General features: G+C 38.8%; 1 protein-coding gene across 3 annotated transcripts in view; it reads left to right on the top strand.

The window, feature by feature from the left end:
* The first annotated feature begins 2820 nt into the window (after positions 1-2820).
* The window catches only part of atp1a3a (ATPase Na+/K+ transporting subunit alpha 3a), a 30808-nt gene continuing 11119 nt past the window's right edge, over positions 2821-22509 (top strand). Inside the window, exons 1-10 of one of the 3 annotated variants that reach the window (XM_036567105.1) lie at positions 2821-2880; positions 3031-3169; positions 13258-13371; positions 14063-14122; positions 14336-14539; positions 15336-15449; positions 16465-16599; positions 16740-16857; positions 19673-19941; positions 22126-22324. In XM_036567105.1, coding sequence (XP_036422998.1) covers positions 3164-3169; positions 13258-13371; positions 14063-14122; positions 14336-14539; positions 15336-15449; positions 16465-16599; positions 16740-16857; positions 19673-19941; positions 22126-22324 — 1219 coding nt within the window. In that variant the 5' untranslated portion in view covers positions 2821-2880; positions 3031-3163. Of the gene's footprint in view, positions 3170-13257; positions 13372-14062; positions 14123-14335; positions 14540-15335; positions 15450-16464; positions 16600-16739; positions 16858-19672; positions 19942-22125; positions 22325-22509 lie in introns of all 3 variants that reach the window. The other 2 variants (XM_036567104.1, XR_005007070.1) reach the window with 2 other exon arrangements.

A 22509-nucleotide genomic window follows, 5' to 3' on the forward strand; every position in this document is an offset into this window, starting at 1 on the left:
TCATCCCAGCGGTGCCCCACTGGACTGATATCTGGGGGATTGTGCAGGTCATTGACGTAAACTGAAGCCACTGTCATGTCCTTAAAACAGTTTGTATATTATCCTGGCTGAGCATCTAATGCACAAAGAGAACATTCACCACAGCATTATTCCACCAGCAATAGCCTGTCCCACTAAAACAAGACAGGAGGCATCCGTGAATTCATGCTGTGTCTGCCAAATTCAAATGCCCACTCATATTTCTGTTCATAGCTAACATGAAGTGGAACAGAGCGTGGTCTACTTCGTTTGTAATTGATTCGAGGTTTGATGCATTCTGCTTTCAGTGATTCACTTCCACACATCACTGCTGTAAAGATCTGTTATTTTAGTACTTTGTTGGCTATTCTCCTCTATACTTTCTCTAATCATGTATTTTCACATGTTGTAGTTCATGAAATCCAATGAGGTTGTTGGAGCCATCATTAATTGAATCATCAGTCACAGTATATAGTTTCTAAGATCATACATTTTGCCCAGTGTAATGTTTGATCCAAAACCAACTTGTAAGTCTTGTATGTATGCATGTTTTCCATACTGAGCTGCATCCACATAAAAAAAATCAAGCAACCATGGGCATGAATCAGGACATGAGCTTTCCAGTCATCATTGTATATTGAAGCCGTTTCATGAATTTTTACATTTTTGACTTTAGCATAACATGTTTAATACAGAAACCTTTACCTCATAATAACTCTTTTTCTGATATTTATGGCATTATCATGGCAAAACAAATGTTTTCTCAAGATCTTGAGTTATTTATATCACAACACAGCAAACATTGTTTTATGAAGATAACATTCATTATGTTGTGATTATTGCATAAATATCTCAAGATCTCAAGAAAAGAACATTTGTTATGTCATGATGACATAACTCAAGATATTGAGAAAAGAGATTTAAAAATCTGCTAATCAGATTTTAGGATCGAAAGTATTATTGTTCCATTTTTGGAGAAGCAGGCTATCTGCAATTAATTCGTATAAAGGAGTTACAAGGTGAATATCATGATTATATAACTCTACTTACTTATTTCAAGCTATACAACACACAACCATACCATGATATCATGGTACACCATTGAAGGAGGGTAAGAGATAGATAGCTGGTGAGAACATATTACTTAGTAGTGCACAGTGCATTGTTGTATTATAACCAGTTAATATAAAATATTTGGAAAGGGGACCAAAGATGAATTGGCACTGATTTTTTGTGTCTAAATATGCAAAGAAAACTCCTAATAACCTAATTGCACACTTTCCATTTACGATTTACACATTCCAGTGCAAATTGTGTATGTTTTATTCATTGTTATTATTGTGTTAGAATTAACAAAGAAATAAACACTGCAGTCGGTTTACATAGATTGATAGCAGATTGATGCCCACTTAAAAAGAAGAGAGTTGTAATTCATATTTTAATGGGATAAAAGCATTAAGTTTCCGGGGCTAACCCATTAACATAGAGTGAACAAAACACAGTAAAACATGACATAAAAGCATGGGTAAGTTTCAGTGGTTTGACACCATTACTATTTACTGGCTCCACTTTCAAAACACAGCACTTGCAAAGCTGTGTATTTTATACTTGTTAAATACTGCATGTACAAAAATATGTGGACACCCCTTTCAATTGCATACAGCCAAGCAATCTCTATAGAAGACCATTGACAATAGAATGGGGTCATGGACTCATGGACTCTCTTTGTTCAATTTTCCAACAAGTCATTTTGTCAAATTGCTTACCTGCTACAGCTGCCCCAGTCACCTGTAAATGCTGTTTGTGTGAAGTACTAACATTTACAAGCAACAGTTAGCTGTGAAGTGTTAGGCCACACAAGAAAAATACAGTCGAATTCTCTCAAAAAATCATTCTGGGGCAATGGAAAAGCACTCTCTGGAGTGATGAATCATGCTTTACCATATGTAGTGCACTATGTAGGACATAAAATAATGGCTTCTACACCCTAATAATGCATCATGTGTCTAATAGAAAGCCATATATATTCAACCAAAGGCTGCACTGCTCCCTATCTAACATTTAGCGCTCTATTTTCATGTAGGAGTTGTAGTTGCATGGCCTGTGCAGTGCTCTATATAGGAGCCATTTGAGATTCAGCCCGTGTTTTGTGAATGCCAGGAGAACATTACTTGTCTAAATGTATAGTCTGGTGGAGGAGGAATAATATATGTGGGCCTGTTTTTCATGGTTGAACAATGCCCCTCTTAGGTGAAGGGTAATCTTAATGCGACAGCATACAGTTATATTCTAGAAAAACACGTGCTTCGGACTTTGTGACAGTAGTTTGGGAACGGCCATCTTCTGTTTCAGCAAGGCAGTGCCCCCATTCGCAAAGGCCATAAAGAAATAGTGCATAAAGTCCATAAAAAACAGTTTGCCAAGTTTTGCATGGAGAAATTATAGGAGGGACTTTTTTTACTGATACACATACCTGTTTCTCCATTCACTGATTATTTTAGGCCCATCTTGTGTCTGTTGCAGTTGTGTTCATTTTTGGTGGTTTTTTTGTTTGTGAGTGACTGTGAGCCAGAATCTTGCAGCTAAATGGAAGTGAATCCTTCCATCCTTGTTCCAAAATCTAGTGGAACAAGTGGAGGCTGTTATAACAGCAAAAGCATGAGTAAGGTATCCACATACTTTTGTCCTCACAGTATGTCACGAAATTGTTCTTAGCAAGTTTGGTCTGGTTGCCGGCGCTTCTTTCAGACGCGGATTAAGCGGCTCGGGGTGTGCCGCGGCATCAAGCAGCAGCAGAGGCGGAGGGAGACATAACACAGGACGAAGCGCTTTGGCTCTTCAGCTGGCCGGCTGCTTTGGCGGGTGAGAGTGTCGCGCGCACCCAAATCATCTTAGTTAACCAAACCCATCGCGCTGTATTTTAACCGAGTTACTTCATGACGGCCCCGCCGTGTCCGTTATTATAAATGATATCTTAGAGAAATCACTTATTTCATTCATTATCTTTTCTAGAATTGACCTTCTGTTTGAAGGGGTCTCTTTTCCGCGCTCTTCTTCCTACATCGTCGTTCTCCGTCTCTCCTGGCTGACTGAGAAAGCAAACGCCGTCTGAACGACTGCAGAGACACCGACTGACTGCGCCAAAATGGGGGTAAGCACTAAACTTAATGTTTAGCCTATTAGGCACCTGTTTGTGTGGTTTATTTTACCATATTTTTTGTCATATTTTGATTTCCATCCCAGATTTCGGTTACCTTAGTGGGAATGCACTGTAACCCCCCATCAGCAATATCCATCCTCTTCGTCTAATCTTCATACCTTTCAGCTATGGTGGACAGAGGATGGGTTTTACATCACCAACATTATAAAATAATGGTGCAGGACGCTTCAGATCTGTTCAGTACAAGACGGTTCATAATAAGTCATAATGCGGTTAGAAGAAGACGGGAAACCCATCGTCGAAATCCAGCTCAGTACACTGGCAGACATATTACATACTGGAGACACGATTGATATGCAAGAGATGGACACATTTTGCTACAGCACATGGTTTTAGAAATATACGAAAACACACGAACTGATTATTTACCTTATTAGGAATACGTGACTCGTTTTTAGGAAGCTTCATCATATCTTCTCAATCCCTTTTGTAAAGTATATGTTCAGGCAGAATTAATTGCAGAGTATGTTACAGAGAATATCCTAGTATGATTTTAGCATAGTCCTGACAAGATGTGGTGCAGTTCTGTCAACGATTACAGATAAATTAAAAATTAAGGGTGGGGACTCCAATTGGTGCAAAGGATGCACATACGCTGCCCTCTTTTGATACTTTTCCCAGCCACACAGTGTTTGCTGGATTCGTGACATACATCGATTCCAAATGGTCGATAAAGGGAACAGAAAGGACTGGTGAAGAGCGGTGCAGACAACTGCGTCAAGATGGATGCCTGCTCCCCCCCCAGTTTCTGCGCTGATTACTGGTTCAAATTAGTGTTTACAGTCCAGATGCAGATGTCAAGATGCAGTATAAGCACATTTCTTTCACATTAAGGTTAATAATACATTGAAAGTTTTGTGGTATCAGAGTGTCCTTCCAAATATTCAGTCGGTTGGATTGGTCAAAAAGGCATATGTTGAAGTCATCTTGAAAATACCTGCGGCTCATCAAAGCTCTGACGCATATCCTTTAATCACCGCTGTTTTAATTGCTCAGTATTTTATGAATGCTGTATGTTGTCAAGACTCTCTAAATGGTGTCGTTCAGTCTTAGTCATATCAGTCAGGGACTGCGTTTGACACTCTGTGACTGCCTCAAGGGGGATGTTGGTCAGTCAGAGTGGAAATTCCCAGTGCTGGTGCTGCTGTCATGCATTCATTTGCACCACAGGGATAATAATGTTGAACGGTAGTAGGTAATTTAGACAAACCATCAAAGCCAATCAAAGGTTGATTGACCAGAAGCTGCGTCCAGCTGGTGCATTGAGTAAAGATGAACGAAGGTCAGGCACTCGAAGGGTCATGTGGAAGGGTGGTAATTTCTTGACAGGAAATGGGGGAGGACAGAGGAGGAGGGGGAAAAGATGGAGATTGTGTCACCTTGAGGTAGCCTCAGCCGGTGGTTTGGCATCAGAGGCTCAGGTGCGATAGAGGGTCGAGGCAGGTACGGCGGTGAGGAGAGAGGTAATACAGTGCCATAAAAATACAAGCCATGAGAAGCATTTTTCACTTCCTTGCCTCACTGTTGATGTCTTCTTTCAATATAATGCAGTCTAATGCAAAACAATGTAGGCGTTACTGAGATGCATACAAATCAGCATGTTATGCAACCCAAAGGAGGAGGTGTGTAGTGAGTGTGTAGGGGTGTGTGTGTGAGTGTGTAAGAGAGAGGCAGACAGAGACAGAGAGAGAATGAGTCAGAGCTGGAAGACAAGAAGTGTGATTATACATCGTTGTGTAAAACACTCTGTTCGATATATCATTCACATCGACAGGACTGGTTGTTCCCGGTGAGCGAGGGGGACAGAAAAAGTGTGTGTAGGCATGTGTGTATTATGTAGTTTCCACTATTTATGTATCCATAATGATTTTATGCCATAGCCCACAGTCTCCCAATCAATACACACAGGCTGTTGTGCTACGCATTGATGGTGGTGATGTCATGCCCGTTTGGACATCCCCCAGTCGATCAAGAAGCTTAATTTGGTTGATCCTCTCAACAGCAATTCAATCTGTTTTCTCTCCTACAAAGTTAATTGTTTAGATTTTATTTTACTGATCATAATGGGTAACAAAAGATAACATCACTAGACAGCTCTTATTTTACTTACCTGGATCCACCATCTCTTAAAGAAACAGAAAATAACAGACTGATAAACATTTCTGATTGCTGAGCCTTGTCACAAAGGTTAAGAACTACACAACAAAATGACTACATAGATAATGAGGAGGTTTACACTTTTAAAAAATTGCCACAAGGGTGTACTTTGAGTGATGGAATAAAACTACATTTAGTTCCTGTAAGAACTGTGTTTAAAGAAGTGATTTGTGAGTGTAATGAACTTTTTAGTGGTTTAAACTAAAAAATGTTTTGATTTGGAAACTGTGGGCTGTTGCAGATATTTGATATAAGGAATGCATCAATATCGATACTGGTATTGAGTGTCGGCCCGATACTATGCGCATTTACTTGTACTAGACCTCATAAAAGTGCTCCAATACTAACATCCGATTCCACCTAATACCTTATGATACCACGTGTATGCTGCCACACTAATGAACAAACAGTTCAAGCTGGCAGTGATCAACTGCTCATACAGAGAAGTGTTGCTAACCCTATGGAGAGTGTACACAAAGGTGCTGGTCACTTTTAACATTCCGCCTTTGCATATTTCTTCCAGTCATTAGGGGTAGGGGAAAATTTGATTCTTAGATGCATCGCGATGCAGACGAGACGATTCTGAATCGATTCACAAATTTCAAAAATTGATTTTCTAAATTTTAATTCATAACGTAATGTTGACGGAATGCAAAAGGCGGAACTTGGAAGTGCGGAAGTGCAGCACCCGGACAGTCTGTGGCATGCACATAACAAAAACACTTAGCATTAAAAGCTAAGTTAGGTCAGGAGTCGACAACACAAACAATAAAAAGAGCCATTTTGTCCTTTCAACAAAAATCAAACTATCTTGGGAGCCACAACATTTTATGTCCAATATGTCTCAGTACGTGCTAGTGTCCTAGTATAGGCTAAAAAATATAGATGAAAATGCAGACTTACTTTGCTCTGCTTTAAGCTTTAGCTATAGCTGTTTTCCTCCCATCTCCGCCAGGACACTTTTCCTCAAAGGTTGAATAGTTTCTTGTAAAATGTCTCTCAACTTTCGACTGTTTAACGAGGCTGAAGTCAGCTTCTCATTCTCCAGCTTCTTGTTTGAATTTTCCCGTTCCACCTTAAATTCTGACTGAGGCGCCAAATGTAAATGCGGCACCATTTAAGGTGGAACGGGAAAATTCAAAAGAGAAGCTGACTTCATCTTCGCAACTTTTTAGTGTTTGACAGTCTCTTATTGCAGATTTAACGTACTAGGAAACCAACTGCAGTGCTTATAAATGCGAATAAGGCTTTTCGTTAGCTACGCTAGGCGAGATTGCATTTCTGTGTGACCTGCAGTCTGCACGCCAGTTCTCAGTTGTTGAGAACCAGGGCTTTCACGGTATGTTGCAAACGTCCCATTGCGCATATTTTTTGCTGACACAGCGATCGATTATTGTTTTATAATTGCATCGCAGCCCTCTGAATCGTAATCGAATCCAATCGTGTGGTGCCTAGAGATTCCCACCCCTACCAGTCATACACTGCCTGATTTTGGCCAGTTTTTAAGCACACATAAACACAATCACAACTGCTTCCCTAGTACAGGTGGAAACACATAGGTTAACAAAACAGGCCAAACAAGTCAACATTTGTTACCAAAGGTCGTATATGCCGACTTTACATTATAAGCATTAATACAGTGATTTTTTAAGCTGTCTTTGTAAAATAGAGAATTGTTCTACTGTGTACATCGCCACTTGGTTTTAGTACTTAGCAGAGCTGCAGTAGCTCAGTTTATCAACATGTTTGCTCAGTACTCGTGTGCAGCGTGTTATTTTGAATGAAACAGCTTTATTTAACATTTTTCATAGACAGAGCTGTCTGTAGGGACTGCATTTCATATAGCATGGAGGGAGCGTTTTCTTACGGTGTGGGCATGTCCGTACAAGATGGTCCTACTGTCACAGAGACCACTGAGGAGCATGAGAACAAAACTATGAAATGTACTTTACTTACAGCTGTCCAGAAGCATTTTCCTAACGTGGCACAAAATTCTCCACTGCAGTACTACTCAATTCAAGGTATCTAATGTAACATAGCTAGCTAATGCATTTCATTTAAAATCAGCTAGATTTTAACAGTTTAATTGTTAAGGTACATTGCACTCATTTACTCTAACAACTACTTAATTTTAAGTAGGTTCATTATGATATCAGACTTGGTATTTTGGGTACTAAAGAACATGTACTTGTGCTCATACTCAGTGTGAAAAAATGATATTGATACATCCCTATCCAATATTATTCATGTACATATCTGCCAATGCCAAAACCGACAATGATTCATAAACATTTATAAAAGGCATTACCATTACGGACAAATATAACATTTACCAGTACAGAAAAAATAAATAAAAAGCACAGTTGCCCAGTATTGTCTAAACCAGAGGTCACTAATAGACAGAGGTGAGAAACATGACTGGAGAAGAAGTGAGTCAGAGGGAAATAATTTTACATGGTGTGCTCTAAAAAGAGAAAACTGACAATAAATGTTGTTGAAATATTACTGAATTGTTCTTTATTTGATTTCACATTCAGTTGTTGACTGCATAAGATGTTGATCTAACTACTAGGCTACTTCAGTATACAGTGTATGAATCATAATACAAGTTAGACATTATGATGTTCCGGACCTTTGCTTGAGGAAATTTTTTCTAACTGGACCTTATTGAATTTTAGTTAAAGACCCCTGGTCTAAACGTTCTGCTCTTACATAAAACAATCAGTACATCATCAAATATTGATTTGAAGTATCGGTAAAATCCATTTGTCTGTCTGATGTTGATTTTTTTAAAGCAAATATCTGCCGATACTGATGTGATTCCACCTTAAATAGTGCAGCAGGGCAGTTACAGTTACTATTTAAGGTGGAACAGGGAAAATTCAAACAAGACACGCCAGAATGTAACTGCTGCACCATTTAAGATGAAATGGGAAAATTCGAACAAGAGGTACCTGAATGTAACTGCTACACCATTTAAGGTAGAATGGGAAAATTCGAACAAGAAGCTGACAAATAGGAAGCCAGCTTCAGCTTCATCAACTCTTGAAGGTCTCCCCACCGTTGAGATGCCTCGCTGATGTTAATACGACTCTTTGCCCTTGCCTGATCTAAGAACTACTTTCTCAGTCTTTGTTCTTTGGATCTTCTCCTCTATGGCTGTTTCTTGGCCATCTCTCCTTCTTGGCAATGCATGGAGTTCAGCACATAGCCCCTCCTCTTCCCCCTGTCCTGTGCACAAGCTCAAATGCCCCATGTTGGTGATTGACTGGAATAGTGTTGTGTGGTTCGGCCCCAGCCACTTTTTTGTTTCCGCTTTACTGAGCCAGGGTTGTGTATGTACACTGGATTTTTTTCCAGCACACGCACAGCACTGACAGCTAGTATACCGTGAGGAGACATTTGCTGAATTTGACAAAAAGTGTATTGGGTTAAAATCGCTTACCTTTAAGGGCATGGTGTGGTGCAATAAGTCTTTTCATATTGTTTTTTCCCTTGGGTCATTAGGAAACACCAAGGGAGCGGAGGGAGTTCTCTTTTTTACAAAAAGTCTCCCCTAATTAACTGGAGTGCAGATGTAGGATGTTTGTGTTGACATCCATGAAATGAAATGGATTAACATTGTTGAATCTGGATATGGATTAATATGACGATGAAAGAGGACATTGTTATTCACTGTAATTTGATATATAAGCATAAAATGTCATTTCTCTCCCAGCCTCTGGTACACTATATGTTGGGCTAAAGTGTGAATGCTGCAGGCTTTGGAATTGGTAATGTCAAAGATCTAGGTATTTCCAGAAACTTCTGTAAGTGCACTTCAGCTGGTCTTAAAGGAGAATAGCAACCAGTGGGCCTTGAAATAAAAGGGCACATGTGTGCCTGCTGGCCGACATTGCTCGAGATGAATGAGGCTGCACTCAGGAGGGTGTCTGTGGAACAGTGCGCATGAGCATGGAGGATTGAACAGTAAATGTCAGAAGGAAAACGCTTTGTTAATGAGAACACGTTTGCTGTTTATGAGACTTTCATTAACAAGTACACTTGAGCCAAGGGCTCAGTGTGGTCATTGTCAGCCATGTGAGACAGATTACCTCACTAATATAGTAAGCGAGAAACTCAGTGAATGAATAAATGACGTGACAAATATGCAGAATATTATATTGTATTATATTAAATTAATATGAATGAAAGAAGATATGAACATTTTAGTCAGAGAGGGGGAGAGAGCGAGAGAGAGAAAGAAAGAGAGAGAGAGACTTAGATTACGATTGTTCAGTGGGTTAATCCAAACTGTAGTAAACAACCATAATCCTGCTCTACTGTCGCAGCCAGAGGATAAAATGAGGGAAGTCTCGACAGATGGCCAAACTGATCACACACAACCTCACCCAAAACAACACACACACACACACACACACACATAAATGCTTTTTTTGTGCATTTATTTGTTTTGTTTCCTAGTGTTTGTTGCCCTTATTTAAGGCTTAGTACTATTATGGACTAAACTGTTTTGTTGTTAATTTGCAAAGTAGTATTAAAATTATGCAAGAAACAATTGTAGACAATGAAAACTTATTTATTAGGCTGCAACAGCAGTTATTTTTTATCTTGCAATCATTAATGGCAAAATATGAATTCCGATTTTAAGCTAATGGAGGTTTTGCTTGTGTGGTGGATGGTCTTATCATGCATTATGGTTTGGTTACCAGCTCCAAATAGGTCACAAAGACACAAACAGCGAATACAGGCATGCCACGTCAGTAAAGTGACCTAGTATGGATTAACCACATTACTACATTAGACCACCCTTCACTACGCACACACTCAGACACACACACACAGATCCCTCCCACATCTCTGGGGATCTCAGAGGGACTGAGCATGTCGAATTAGTGGCATTTCCTTCCTCTCCTTGTCTAGCAGGTGATTTCTAGGTGCTTTGCATGCATATAGTTGTAAATTCTGTAGTAAAAGATATACATTGTTTACAGAAGGCTATACCTTTACAGTAAACCAAAAGAAGACTCTTAAACTGAAACATGAGTTTGTCATGATTATCTCACAATTAAATGTCTGAAGTACTTTATATATTGTTGATTTGCTGTGTTCTTGAGATTATAGGTTTGCATATTTTCAAATGCTTTCTACAACCAATAAAAGTTGGGACGCTGTGCAAAATGTAAATAAACACAGAATGCAATAATGTGCAATTCATTTAAAACCCGTACTTAAAGGAAAATAGTACAAAGACAACATATAAAATGTTGAAACTGAGAAATGTTTTGTTTTTTGAAAAATATTTGAATTTTATGCCAGCAACAAGTTTCAAAAAAGTTGGGACAGGGCAACAAAAGACTGATAAAGTTGTGTGATGCTAAGAAAAACCACCTGGTGAAACAGTGCTCTGGGTCAGAGCACATTTAAGATAAACTAAAGTGGATTGGAAAAGTGTCCTGTGGTCTGAAAAATCAAAATTTAAAATAATTTTTGGAAATCATGGACACTGCGACACTCCAGGCTAAAGAGGAAAGGGAACATCCTGGCTTGTTATCAGCACACAGTTCAAAAGCCTGCATCTGTGATGGTATGGAGGGTGCATTAGTGCTCAAGGCACCATTAATGCTGAACTATATATAGGTTTTGGAGCAATGTATGCTGCCATCCAGATAACGTCTTTTTCAAGGAAGGCCTTGCTTATTTCAGCAAGATAAGGCCAAGCCACATTCTGAACACAGCATTACAACAGCATGACTCCTAAGACAGTCCAGGTGCTCAACTTGCCTGTCTGCAGTCCAGACCTGTCAACCTTTTTGAAAACATTTGGCGTATTATGAAACTAAAAATACGACAAAGGGGACCCCAGACTGTTGAGGAGCTGAGATCCTATATCAAGCAAGAATGGGAAAACATTTTTTTCAGAACTATAGCAGTTGATCTCCTCAGTTCCCAAATGCTTACAGAGTGTTGTTAAAAGAAGAGGTGATGCAACACAGTGGTACGCATCACCTGTCCCAACTCTTTTAAAATGTGTTTCTGGCATCAAATTCAGAATGGACATATATTTTTCAGAAAACACATGATTTCTCAGTTTCGGCATTTGATATGTTGTCTTTATATTATTTTTAATTAAATATAGGGTTTAAATGTATGCATTCTGTTTTATTTAAATGTAGCATAGCTTCCCTACTTTTTTGGAAACAGAGTTGTATTATATAAGGAAAAAGGATTGAATATTATATATTATGTAAGAATATATGTTTTATTAATTAAATTTATGGCAGTGACTTTTTTTCAATAAAAATATTATGTGCCCACAAAATTATTTACCTGTTCACTTGATAGTCTTTATTCTGACCCTGCTACCTTTGTTTACCTGTGTTTCTCTGAGAAGGAGCAAATGTGGCAAGCAATGACAAAGAAACACTACTTACAACATTTAAATAAGTAAAATAATCCCAGACAAATTATAGGATCATATGCATAGTAATCCTATAAAATGTAAATAAAAGCACAATTGTTGGAGAATTTTAGTTGCTGCTCAGTTTCTAAAAACATTTTTTTAGAAATTATATGCCCAGTGAGGCCTAAGGGAGAGACTGTTTGTGTGTATCTTAATTTAGATGCAGGTATTTTGCAAAAAAAGGGAAAAAACAAGAAAAAACATTTATATAAATGTAGTGTGGGAGATGTTTACCTCCTGATTCTCCTGCTTAGCATATTTCAGCATTCACAAACCTGGATAACTGCTTATTCTGGTGATAGCATGAATATAGCTTGTTAACAGTAACTAGCAGCATCCAACTGCTAAATCCACTAGTTGCATTTTATAGATATGAATGGCAGCAATACCAGCTAGGACTGCAGAATATATTGTTTCTGCATCGCCATCGCAATGTGCGCATGTGCAAAAGTCACATCACAGGATGTACGAGGTCAAGTAAGGCAAACTAAATCAAATGTTTCATGCTACTGTTAGGGATGTGAAGGGTTAAGGTTCTGAGTGCATTGCATTGTGGTAGCTGTAGTCAGTTTACCTGTAGTATACATGGTGCTGTACCTGTCGTTTTTATTTTCATGTTGGTCACTCATTCTTTTCTTTTATCATCACACTGTGTGCAGTAAATGCTCAATACTTCACTGCCATTCTAGTCTAATGCATCCTTTGTCAGGAGAAACATGCTAAATTTGGGATTATAAAAGGATAGTTCCGGCCACGTTCGAAGACGTTGTAAAATACATTATAAAATAAACTCTGTATTACTGAGCCACATCACAAAAAATCCTTGTGCTGTTAATGGAAAAATCAGTGATTTGACAGTGCCTGTAAACCTCATGTCCATCTCAAAGAGCAAAGAGTTTGATTACTGCTTACAATTTTTTTGAAAATGTAGTAGATGTGGTTTTGGGTAAGCCAGCCCGAAGTGATGAACTATGGAAGATTTAGTGCAAATAATCTTCATGAGTTCAGATTCAGCAACTTGTTGATTGTGGCGTCCAACACCATCCAGTCTGCTGTTTTTATAACCTGTCTCTGGTGAGATTTTCTCTGCAAAAGGTTAAACACTGACAGCTCGTGAGGGAACAAGCTTTTGCCAGCTTAACAGGACTCTGGTCCAAAAGGGTCATCAGCTCTAATCATCTATTACCACTACTGGCAGACGACAACAGAGACAAGTAACGGAGACAAGTGGACTGTTTAAAAACGAAAAATAAATTTCTGTCCAACTAGGCTTGGTATTAAAGCCTTGAGTGTGACTTTTTTCTAGCACAATAGTCCTGGCCTCAGGCTTCTGTTCTAGATGATGTTGTGTTCAATGATCTGGACTTTGAGATTCCCCCCTCTTTTTTTGTTTCTGCAGTATGGACGGTCGGACAGCTACCGTGTGGCAACCACACAGGACAATGATGAGAAGGAATCTCCCAAAAAGAAAGGAGGGAAGGATCTGGATGACCTGAAGAAGGAAGTGCCACTGGTAAGACACAAACACATGGTGCATAAATACTGTTGTATTACTCTCTTTAGAGGATTCTTTCAAAGAACTTAGCAGTTAAATACTGTGATGTCTGAGCCTCTAACCTGTTTCTAATCAAAGGAGCCAAAAAGAAGTTTTTCATTTCAAATAAAACTTTGTGTTGTGTTTTTCATCATGGACAATAAAATATTTTTGAACTGAAAAAACCACAAATATTTTCATCTGCTCATATGCACTGGTTGTTTTGTGCTGGCTTTTTAACAATGTTATACTTACATACTGATATATTCACCCTCACTCATTTTGGTTATGAAAAGATTTAGGCTTAGCTAGTAATATTACCAGAATAGATTTGAGTTAGTGTCATTATCAGACCAACACGACTTCACTCATATGTTGCCAGAGCTAAACTTCTCATTTTAAATTGTGTTTTTAGACACACAAGCATCAAGCCAGCAAAATCTGATTTACAAACAAACATGAAAAAACAATACTTAATATCAGCTTTCTGAAACCATATTTAGCATAATCCTTTCTTTACCTCTATGCTCAACATCATCTGTCTAGATGTAGCTGTTTTTATCATTTTTCACTATGATTAACATCCTTGGAAGTGAACATTCTCTTTTTCTCACATTCAGTCCCACTCTGTCGCGTTCTTACATTCTATCCATGCAACTCTCTCTATTAGACAGAACATAAGATGTCAATTGAGGAAGTGTGCCGAAAGTACAACACTGACATTGTACAGGTGAGTTCCACAGATGTTTTATTCATCCTTTATTGTTTTAAGGAATCTTCCACTGAGGATCCAGGCAATATCAAAATATTGAAACTGTACAGTTCTCAATGTTTTGCTGATCTAGATACCAAATTGTCCAGGTTTAGTGTAGAGCTGTCACAACTAAAAACAGTTGTCCTGGTTACACTAGTGATGATACCTGCATGCTGTCTCTCTTTCTAGGGTCTGACTAACGCTAGGGCAGCCGAGTATCTGGCCCGGGATGGTCCAAACGCACTGACCCCTCCCCCCACCACCCCAGAGTGGGTGAAGTTCTGCCGGCAGCTCTTTGGGGGTTTCTCCATTCTACTGTGGATTGGAGCCATCCTGTGCTTCCTGGCCTATGCCATCCAGGCTGCCACCGAAGATGAGCCAGCTGGAGACAATGTGAGGACGCACTCCTACACATACACACACATATACACGCAGAGTTGGTGGAGAGCAGATGGGGGAGCTTGGAAAGAACCACGGGTATTAGGATAGTGTTGGGTATTAGTATAGGACTTCAGGACTTGATCTGTAGACAAGGATAAAAACAATGCTAGAAGCTTAGAGCTTGAATGCTACTTGATGCTGGAAATCCCTCACCTTAGAGCACAGGTTCCTAGCCCTGGTCCTGAACTACCCACTGCCATGCACATTTTAGTGTTTTCTCTGCTCTATCAAACCCACTTCAGTTATGAAGGGCTTTTTAATGAGCTCATTTGTTGGATCAGGTGTGTTGGGAGCAGGGGAAACACTATAATGTACAGGGCAGGGGTACTCCTGGACTAGGGTTGGGAACCACTGCCTAAGAGTTTAATACCAACCCTCCTTTAACACACCTAAAACAACTAACCAAGCTGTTTAGGAGCATCTCTGTTTTAGAACCAGGCTTGTTAGAAGCTGGAACCAAGCTCTGCTGCAGCATAGATCTCACGAAATTGTGCACCACTTATCAAGAGGAACACCAATAGACAGAACAGCGTACAGCCACAAAGACAGAGAAGCAAGTATAAAAACTTTTTGCTCAGTAGTAGTTCTCAAAATGAACTCAAAGCAGATCAAATTAGCTGCAATTAGTTTCTAGGAAACCAGGTAAACACAAGGACAGAAAAAGTAGGGATAGGTAAGTAATCCCTCAACAGAACATAATCACTAGATTGTGCACACCCTAATCCATAATCTCTGGCTCTTTCCTCAGTTGTACCTGGGTATCGTGCTGTCTGCAGTGGTCATCATTACCGGCTGCTTCTCCTACTTCCAGGAAGCTAAAAGCTCAAAGATCATGGAGTCCTTTAAGAACATGGTGCCCCAGGTACTGACAGTCAGTAAAAATGCAAAAACTTATTTATTTAATTTTTTTTTTTTTACCAAAACCCACATCACTTCCAGTGTCAGCGTTGATCATAATCTCAGACCTGATCTCTCATTCTCTTCACTAATTTAAACATACTTGTATCACTAACTGTCATGAAGATCAAAATTCCACTCTGACTTTAATCAAGGATGACATGTTTAGTGATTGCCAGAGTAGTGCTTTCAGACCTACTTACCTAAACATAAATCCACCTTAAAGAGTGCAAATGACTATAACCCTGCTTTAATACTGAAACAGTCTGAGCACTAAATGTGTACTTCAATCTCAATCCCAGTTATTTTGTCCTGTCTCACAACATAAAATCCTGTAACTGTCTAAAGATGGGAAGGATCTGCTGTATTATATGCTTAATGTGTAATATTATGTTCAGTAAGTCAAGTCAAGTCAAGGTTTAATTATATATAGCTTTTTACAACAGGTGTTATCGCAAAGCAGCTTTACAGAAAAATCCGAGTCTAAGCTGCCATGAGCAAGCCAATGGTGACAGTAGAAGGGAAAAGCTACCTAAGAGTAAGAGAAAGAAACCTTGGGAGGAACCAAGACTCAAAAGGGAAACCCAACATTGTCGACATTATGTGTTATAATATGTGTGTGATCTGTGTATGTTTCCTGTAAGCTGTACCTGGGAGGAAAAAGGGAGGACATTCCGAACAGTTATGTCTAGCTGTCTACGTATAGGTTAAGAACTATTGTACTTAGTTTGGCAATGGTCCAGGCAACAATATGCCAGAGCCAGTCTATATAAACACTGCCATTTTCTATGTTGGATGGGTCAGCATGGCGTCTGTGAAACATGCACACAGCAAAGAAATAAAGATAAGTGCTACAAATGCAAGGCTGGCCTCCTAGTCCGAGTTCTGTTTAAGGAAGAGGGTCCAAAAATTCTACAGATGCCTGAATGTAATCCTCTTCTTGTGTTCAGAAGTATGATTTATGTGTCTGTGTGACATAGCAAGCATTGGTGATCCGTGAGGGTGAGAAGCTACAGATTAATGCTGAGGAGGTGGTGGCTGGAGATTTGGTGGAGGTGAAAGGAGGAGATAGGATCCCTGCTGACCTTAGGATCATCTCTGCTCATGGCTGCAAGGTATACATATGCATTTTTTGCTCTGGAAGCCATTCATTTTTCAGTGTGTCAAAACTATTCTTATTTGTCTGCTTAAAGGCTAGCTAGGTAGAAATTGTATGATAACATGGATTTTTATATAATATTATCTCCATCTTCAGGTGGACAACTCCTCTCTGACTGGTGAGTCAGAGCCTCAGACCAGGTCACCTGACTGCACCCACGACAACCCCTTGGAAACCCGTAACATCGCCTTTTTCTCGACCAACTGTGTTGAAGGTATATCATCATAACACCTACCTCATTAGCTGCTTCTGGACTCATTTTCTGCCCCCGTGTCTAATTCATACTATAGTTTTGATTTTTTTGTTTTTGTCCTTGTTTGCTGAAATGGAAAAGTGTTGTCATGACAACCACCTTTGCAGTTTATTTTCCATGTATTCACTCTATCTTGTCACTTATCAATCAATCACCCACACAATCTCTCTCTCTCTCTAACTCTGAGTGAAATAAAAAAAAAATCACATTATGTAATAAATAGAGATTTTACGATCAAAAACGTTCTCTGTCATTCTACAAAAAAAACCTTAACTGTTTTTTTTTTGCTATAGGCAAGTGAAGTTGAGGATTAAATTTCACTTCTCCTGTGGTTTTAGTGCTAAAGATAATGAAACAAAAATTACATTTGACTGATGTAGCCATACTTTTACAAGTGATTGATGTGCAAAAGTTACTTGCTCATTTAATGCAGTCAGTGTAGAATACAATAACTTGAAACACCTGGTGATAAAATGAAACTCCTCAATGATAATATTGTTCATTTCAAAATGTAAATTAATAGGTTGTTGATGGTCTGATGATTCAGAACAAACCAAACTGAAACCAAAAAAATGTTTTATGTTTTACTCCTGAAACATCCCTACTGTGTATGTGGCCTTTGTTTTCTTTTTCAAAGTTTAGATTGTTTGCATGCTCAATGCTTGACTGAGCAACAGTACAGTTCAACTTGAATTCCTCAGTCAGGCTGCCCTGTGTATTTGAAGCGAGGATCTAGGTTCAGATTTACTTTCGAAACCTAACAAGTGTCATTGATTGACACAGGACAGTTGTTCTATAAAAAAGCATTCTGGACTGCTTGAACATATGAGCCATGGCCCTCTGTATGCCTTTCAGTCACTGACTGCGACTCTTACATTGAAGTGCCTGCCTCAGCAGAGGTCAACAGTGTAATGCTCTTGGTTAAAGAGTGGCTGACTGCATATGCTCAGGTTGTCAGCAGGATGCTGCTGTGCAATAATTCCTGACACTAATACTAGGAGACTGGCTTAACTGCATAATGGAGATCTACTGCCCCCCACTGGTGGATACAAGTAATACAAAAAAACTTAGAAAGCTGTTCTGCATTACCAGATGGCACACACATTTAGGTAACTCAGTTTCAGACTTAGGGTTGAACACCATATCAGTAACTGGACTACACACACACACACATATATATATATATATATATATATATATATATATATATATATGTATATATAGATAGATAGATGGATAGATACCAGCATCCTCTGAAAATATTGCTTCTTCTTTACCTTAAAATCAAGAGCAGGAAAGCACACTCTTCTTAAGTGTATAAGTTCAGGGCTAACATATTATCTCGTGGCTCAATATGGGATGCTATAATAAGCTAAAAATGAAAACATTAACATATTAACATAAGACTTTCAAGCATTCCTTGTTTTTGCTGTAGTGAAACATGTATTGAATCAAGATACCTGTTTATCTATTTTTTGTGAAGTGTTACACGCCTAGGATTTATAGATATGATCAATACAGTACAGCTAACTTAAATAGATTCTAGCCTAAATGTTACAGTACCAAAACTAATATAGCATTGCTTATTTTTTGCTCACACTCTAGATTAACAGATGCTAATTCTTAAAATAAATTTGAAGTGCTATGAAGCTTCATCATTTTGAAATCATTTTGGCAAATTTCACAGATTTTTTGTCCTCTTTTGTCATCTTGCAGTCAGAATAAAACACCACACGCTTTCACATTATTTTTACAAACTAAGACCGAGGCCTTACAAGTCAAGACCAACCTGGGATCTCTCAGAATTTCTCATGAAGAAGTGCCTTTAGTTCAAAACAAATGTGGTGGATGACATTAAAGTACAGGTTGCTGTGGTAGTTTTGCAGTTATGTCTGTAATAACAAGAATAAAATTAGTTTATCCTAGTTTTAAGTAAGCAATTGAGTGGACATTAGCATTATACTATATTCTATATACTATGTCTGTTCAGCTTTTTATTTTCCAGGCTTTCCATTAAGCTTCTTGTCCACACATGATGTCAACACCATCTATCTATCTATCTATCTATAAATGTATATTTATCCATTTATTTATGTGGTCACCCCCAAAACAAGATTTTCTGTTTTAAATACTGAGCATGTTTTATATTTACAGTTAAAAACTGGGGCTTCCACAACTGGACTATGAATAAAGCAAAGATGTATAGACTGGATTATACCTCACATCACAGGATAATCTGGAAAGTCCGTCCTGAAATTGGGACACCTTTTGTGATTGTCAGAACAGACAAATTGGCCTCAAAAATGGTTGGATTGTCCTGTACTGTGGGCCAGAGACATAAGAGACTGTGAGACATGACTTTTGAAGGAGTAGGTACTCATTGGACAAGTTTACTCAAAATTCATAATGTACAACGAATTATTCAGTGATAGCTGCTATATGTATGTAAGTGCTGATGAGAAATACTGACAAAAAATTAATGAATACTCAGGGAGGAATACTAATGTGATAATTATTAGCATGGTCCTCTTGAATAGAAGGATAGATGTATATCCTGAGTGACTTCTATGAAACTCCATAGAAAAGATCTTCTATGTGTAAATGGGAGAAAGTGGCAAAATTACCAAAGCATTTTCAAAGCAGGTAATTTCCAATAATAGAACTTTTGTCTATTGAACAAAAAATGAAAAAAAAAATTAAAGATGTTAAAAATAACCACTGACAAAAGAATTTATATGAAACACATTTGAAGTGATCTATTTCTTTCTTTCTGCAGGTACGGCTCGCGGTATTGTTGTGTGCACCGGAGACCGCACTGTCATGGGCCGCATCGCTACTTTGACCTCTGGCCTTGAGACTGGCAAAACACCTATCGCCAAGGAGATTGAGCACTTCATCCACATCATCACCGGCGTGGCCGTCTTTCTGGGCGTCACCTTCTTCATCCTGTCCATCATCCTGGGCTACACCTGGCTGGAGGCTGTCATCTTCCTGATTGGCATTATTGTGGCAAATGTGCCTGAAGGCCTGCTGGCTACTGTCACTGTGAGAACTGCTCTGCTTTTTTGTTGTTGTTCTCTGTCCTGTTGCCTCCTCATTGTTTTAATTTCTGGGTATATATGTGTGTGTGTGTGTGTGTGTGTGTGTGTGTGTGTGTGTGTGTGTGTGTGTTTGTTTGTGTGTGTGTTTGTGTGTGTGTGTGTGTGTGTGTGTGTGTGTGTGTGTGTTTGTGTTTAGTATTGATGGTTCAGGCCAATAATATCAGACGTCTTGAATCCTTAGAGACTCATTGGTAAAACCTCTGATAATTAGTTGCTCACCTTTATAGTACGGGCAGACAGGTTCAATAATCTGCCTAAGACCTCCCTCATCTACCAGCACATCTACATCCTTGATTAAAATAACACGTGCAACGTTTAGCATTCACATAAATGCATAGTACACATATAGTATATGTAAGTATAGTAGATCTACTTTTTGCCTATGACTTCCCTCCCTTGTCTACCTGCTTGCCTACTATAGGGTGTTAATTTACTTTCCTGTTCATTTCTAATGAACAGGAATGTAAATCCCATCAGGTACCTATGTACCATTAGGCTCAGAAACAACAAGGAAGAGACAAACTTCCCTTCCTCGTCTTCCCACTGATTCACATACAGCTGGTCATATCTTTACTTTGCATGTAACATCTGTAAACGCTCTCTTATGTGACATCTGTGTCTCATCTACGTCTCATCTCCTGTTCAAATCAATAAGAACAAAAATTAACACACTGATTTAGATGAACAGGTAGACCTCAAAAATGTCATTGAGTCCAATATTGTAACAAGCGTCTGACATGAAGAAAGCCTTCAGAAGATCAAACACTTTTGCAGAGTTAATTTTTTATTGATGTGCTAGTGTTTATCACAGCAGCACAGACTGAATTGATACATTTAAAAACACAATCGTGGTTAAAATGACTAAAATGTGTAAAGTGCATCCAGATTTAACCTTTAGTATGATGACAGCATGTTATAATCTAAGTTTATTTTTGCTTTTTAAAGAAACATAATAAAAAATATGACGTTAAATAAATAAATAGTATTATTTATTATTTGTGTTAAATAAATGTGACAAGCACTCACAATCCAGTCAGCTAGTAAAGCATTGTTTAACTGACTACTGGAGTATAAAATAATAAAATAGAAAATAGAAATTATATAGCTGAAATGATCAGTTATCTGAAATTTTAGCTCCTTAAAATCAGTACTGGTAATGGTCATAAAATTTTCATTTTGGTTGGGCCCTAGTTAAATGTGGTGTTAAAAACTGTATCTACATCCTGCTCACTGTGCTTCAGTAGCCGACTCCCTCTGTAACTCTCTACTTTTCTCCTACTAATTACCGTTTGTAGTGTCAGTGGTACTATTTGTGACTTGGTGGTGGTGTTGATGGTCCATGTTACTGTCATGTCTGTCTGTGACAGCTTGTGTCCTTGTTGTATGTGATTCTCTTTTACTGTGTTCTTTCTCTCTAATCCTCTGTTTCTGTGACTCTTTGTGAATGTGACTCTATCGCTGTCTCTCTGTGTGTGTTCCTGTTTCTCTTTTGTCCTCTTTTTCAGACTCTCACTGTTGAAGGCCTAGGCCAGTGTGAAAAGCTGAAAAAGTATTACTCTGTGGTATCTCTAGTTTGCTTGCGCTTGCTAATGGCTGAAAATTGGGAGAGATTTGGCACTCATTTTTGTAGGCTGTTGCTGTGCTTGGCTGCGTTGGGCTAGCCTGTGCCCACTGATTGCGCTACAAAGCCAGAATGTGCTTTAGGTATCTGTGCTGCACCTGTGCTTAGCTCTTCAGGGCCCTCTTTCTAGAATGTTCTGCAAGTGCACTGCTGCACGGCACTGCACTGCAATACACTGTGCTAGTAAAATTGTGTCGGGGTTTTTACTAACACAGACTGTCTTTTTCTCTCTTTTTTTATTCCACATTTTCTTTCAAACTCTGTATCTTTCTTCTACCTCTCCAACTATGGCTCTTTTTTCTCTCTCTTTGACTCATGCCTTTTTTCTTGTACTTTCTGTTTTTCACCCTATTTTCCTTTCTCCTTCTCAATGTCTGAACTGTCCACCCTTGCACTGGCCTTCTTTCTGTTGCTCTTTTTTTTCTTTCTTTCTTTTCTTTGTCTTTTGTTTTCTCTCTGTCTCTCTTTCTCTCTCTCTCTCTGCCTCTATCTCTCTTTCTCTGTCAGGTGTGTCTGACCCTTACAGCTAAGCGCATGGCTCGTAAGAACTGTCTGGTGAAGAACCTTGAGGCTGTAGAGACTCTGGGTTCTACCTCCACCATCTGCTCCGACAAGACTGGCACTCTAACGCAGAACCGTATGACTGTCGCCCACATGTGGTTTGACAATCAGATCCATGAGGCAGACACCACTGAGGACCAGTCTGGTGAGAGGATAAACCTGCAGTGCTATCTGTTTACAGTGAATGCCATTAGGGAGCAGTTTACAATATTATTTATGATACCTATTTCTTTCTATTTCTATTTATTTCTATTATTTTATAGGTCATGCATCTTAAATGTCTCAATGTGAAAGAGCTAACGTAATATCGGTTGTGCTTTTTCATAACCA

This window comes from Colossoma macropomum, unplaced genomic scaffold (genome assembly GCF_904425465.1).
Source record: "Colossoma macropomum unplaced genomic scaffold, Colossoma_macropomum, whole genome shotgun sequence".
Taxonomy (NCBI): domain Eukaryota; kingdom Metazoa; phylum Chordata; class Actinopteri; order Characiformes; family Serrasalmidae; genus Colossoma; species Colossoma macropomum.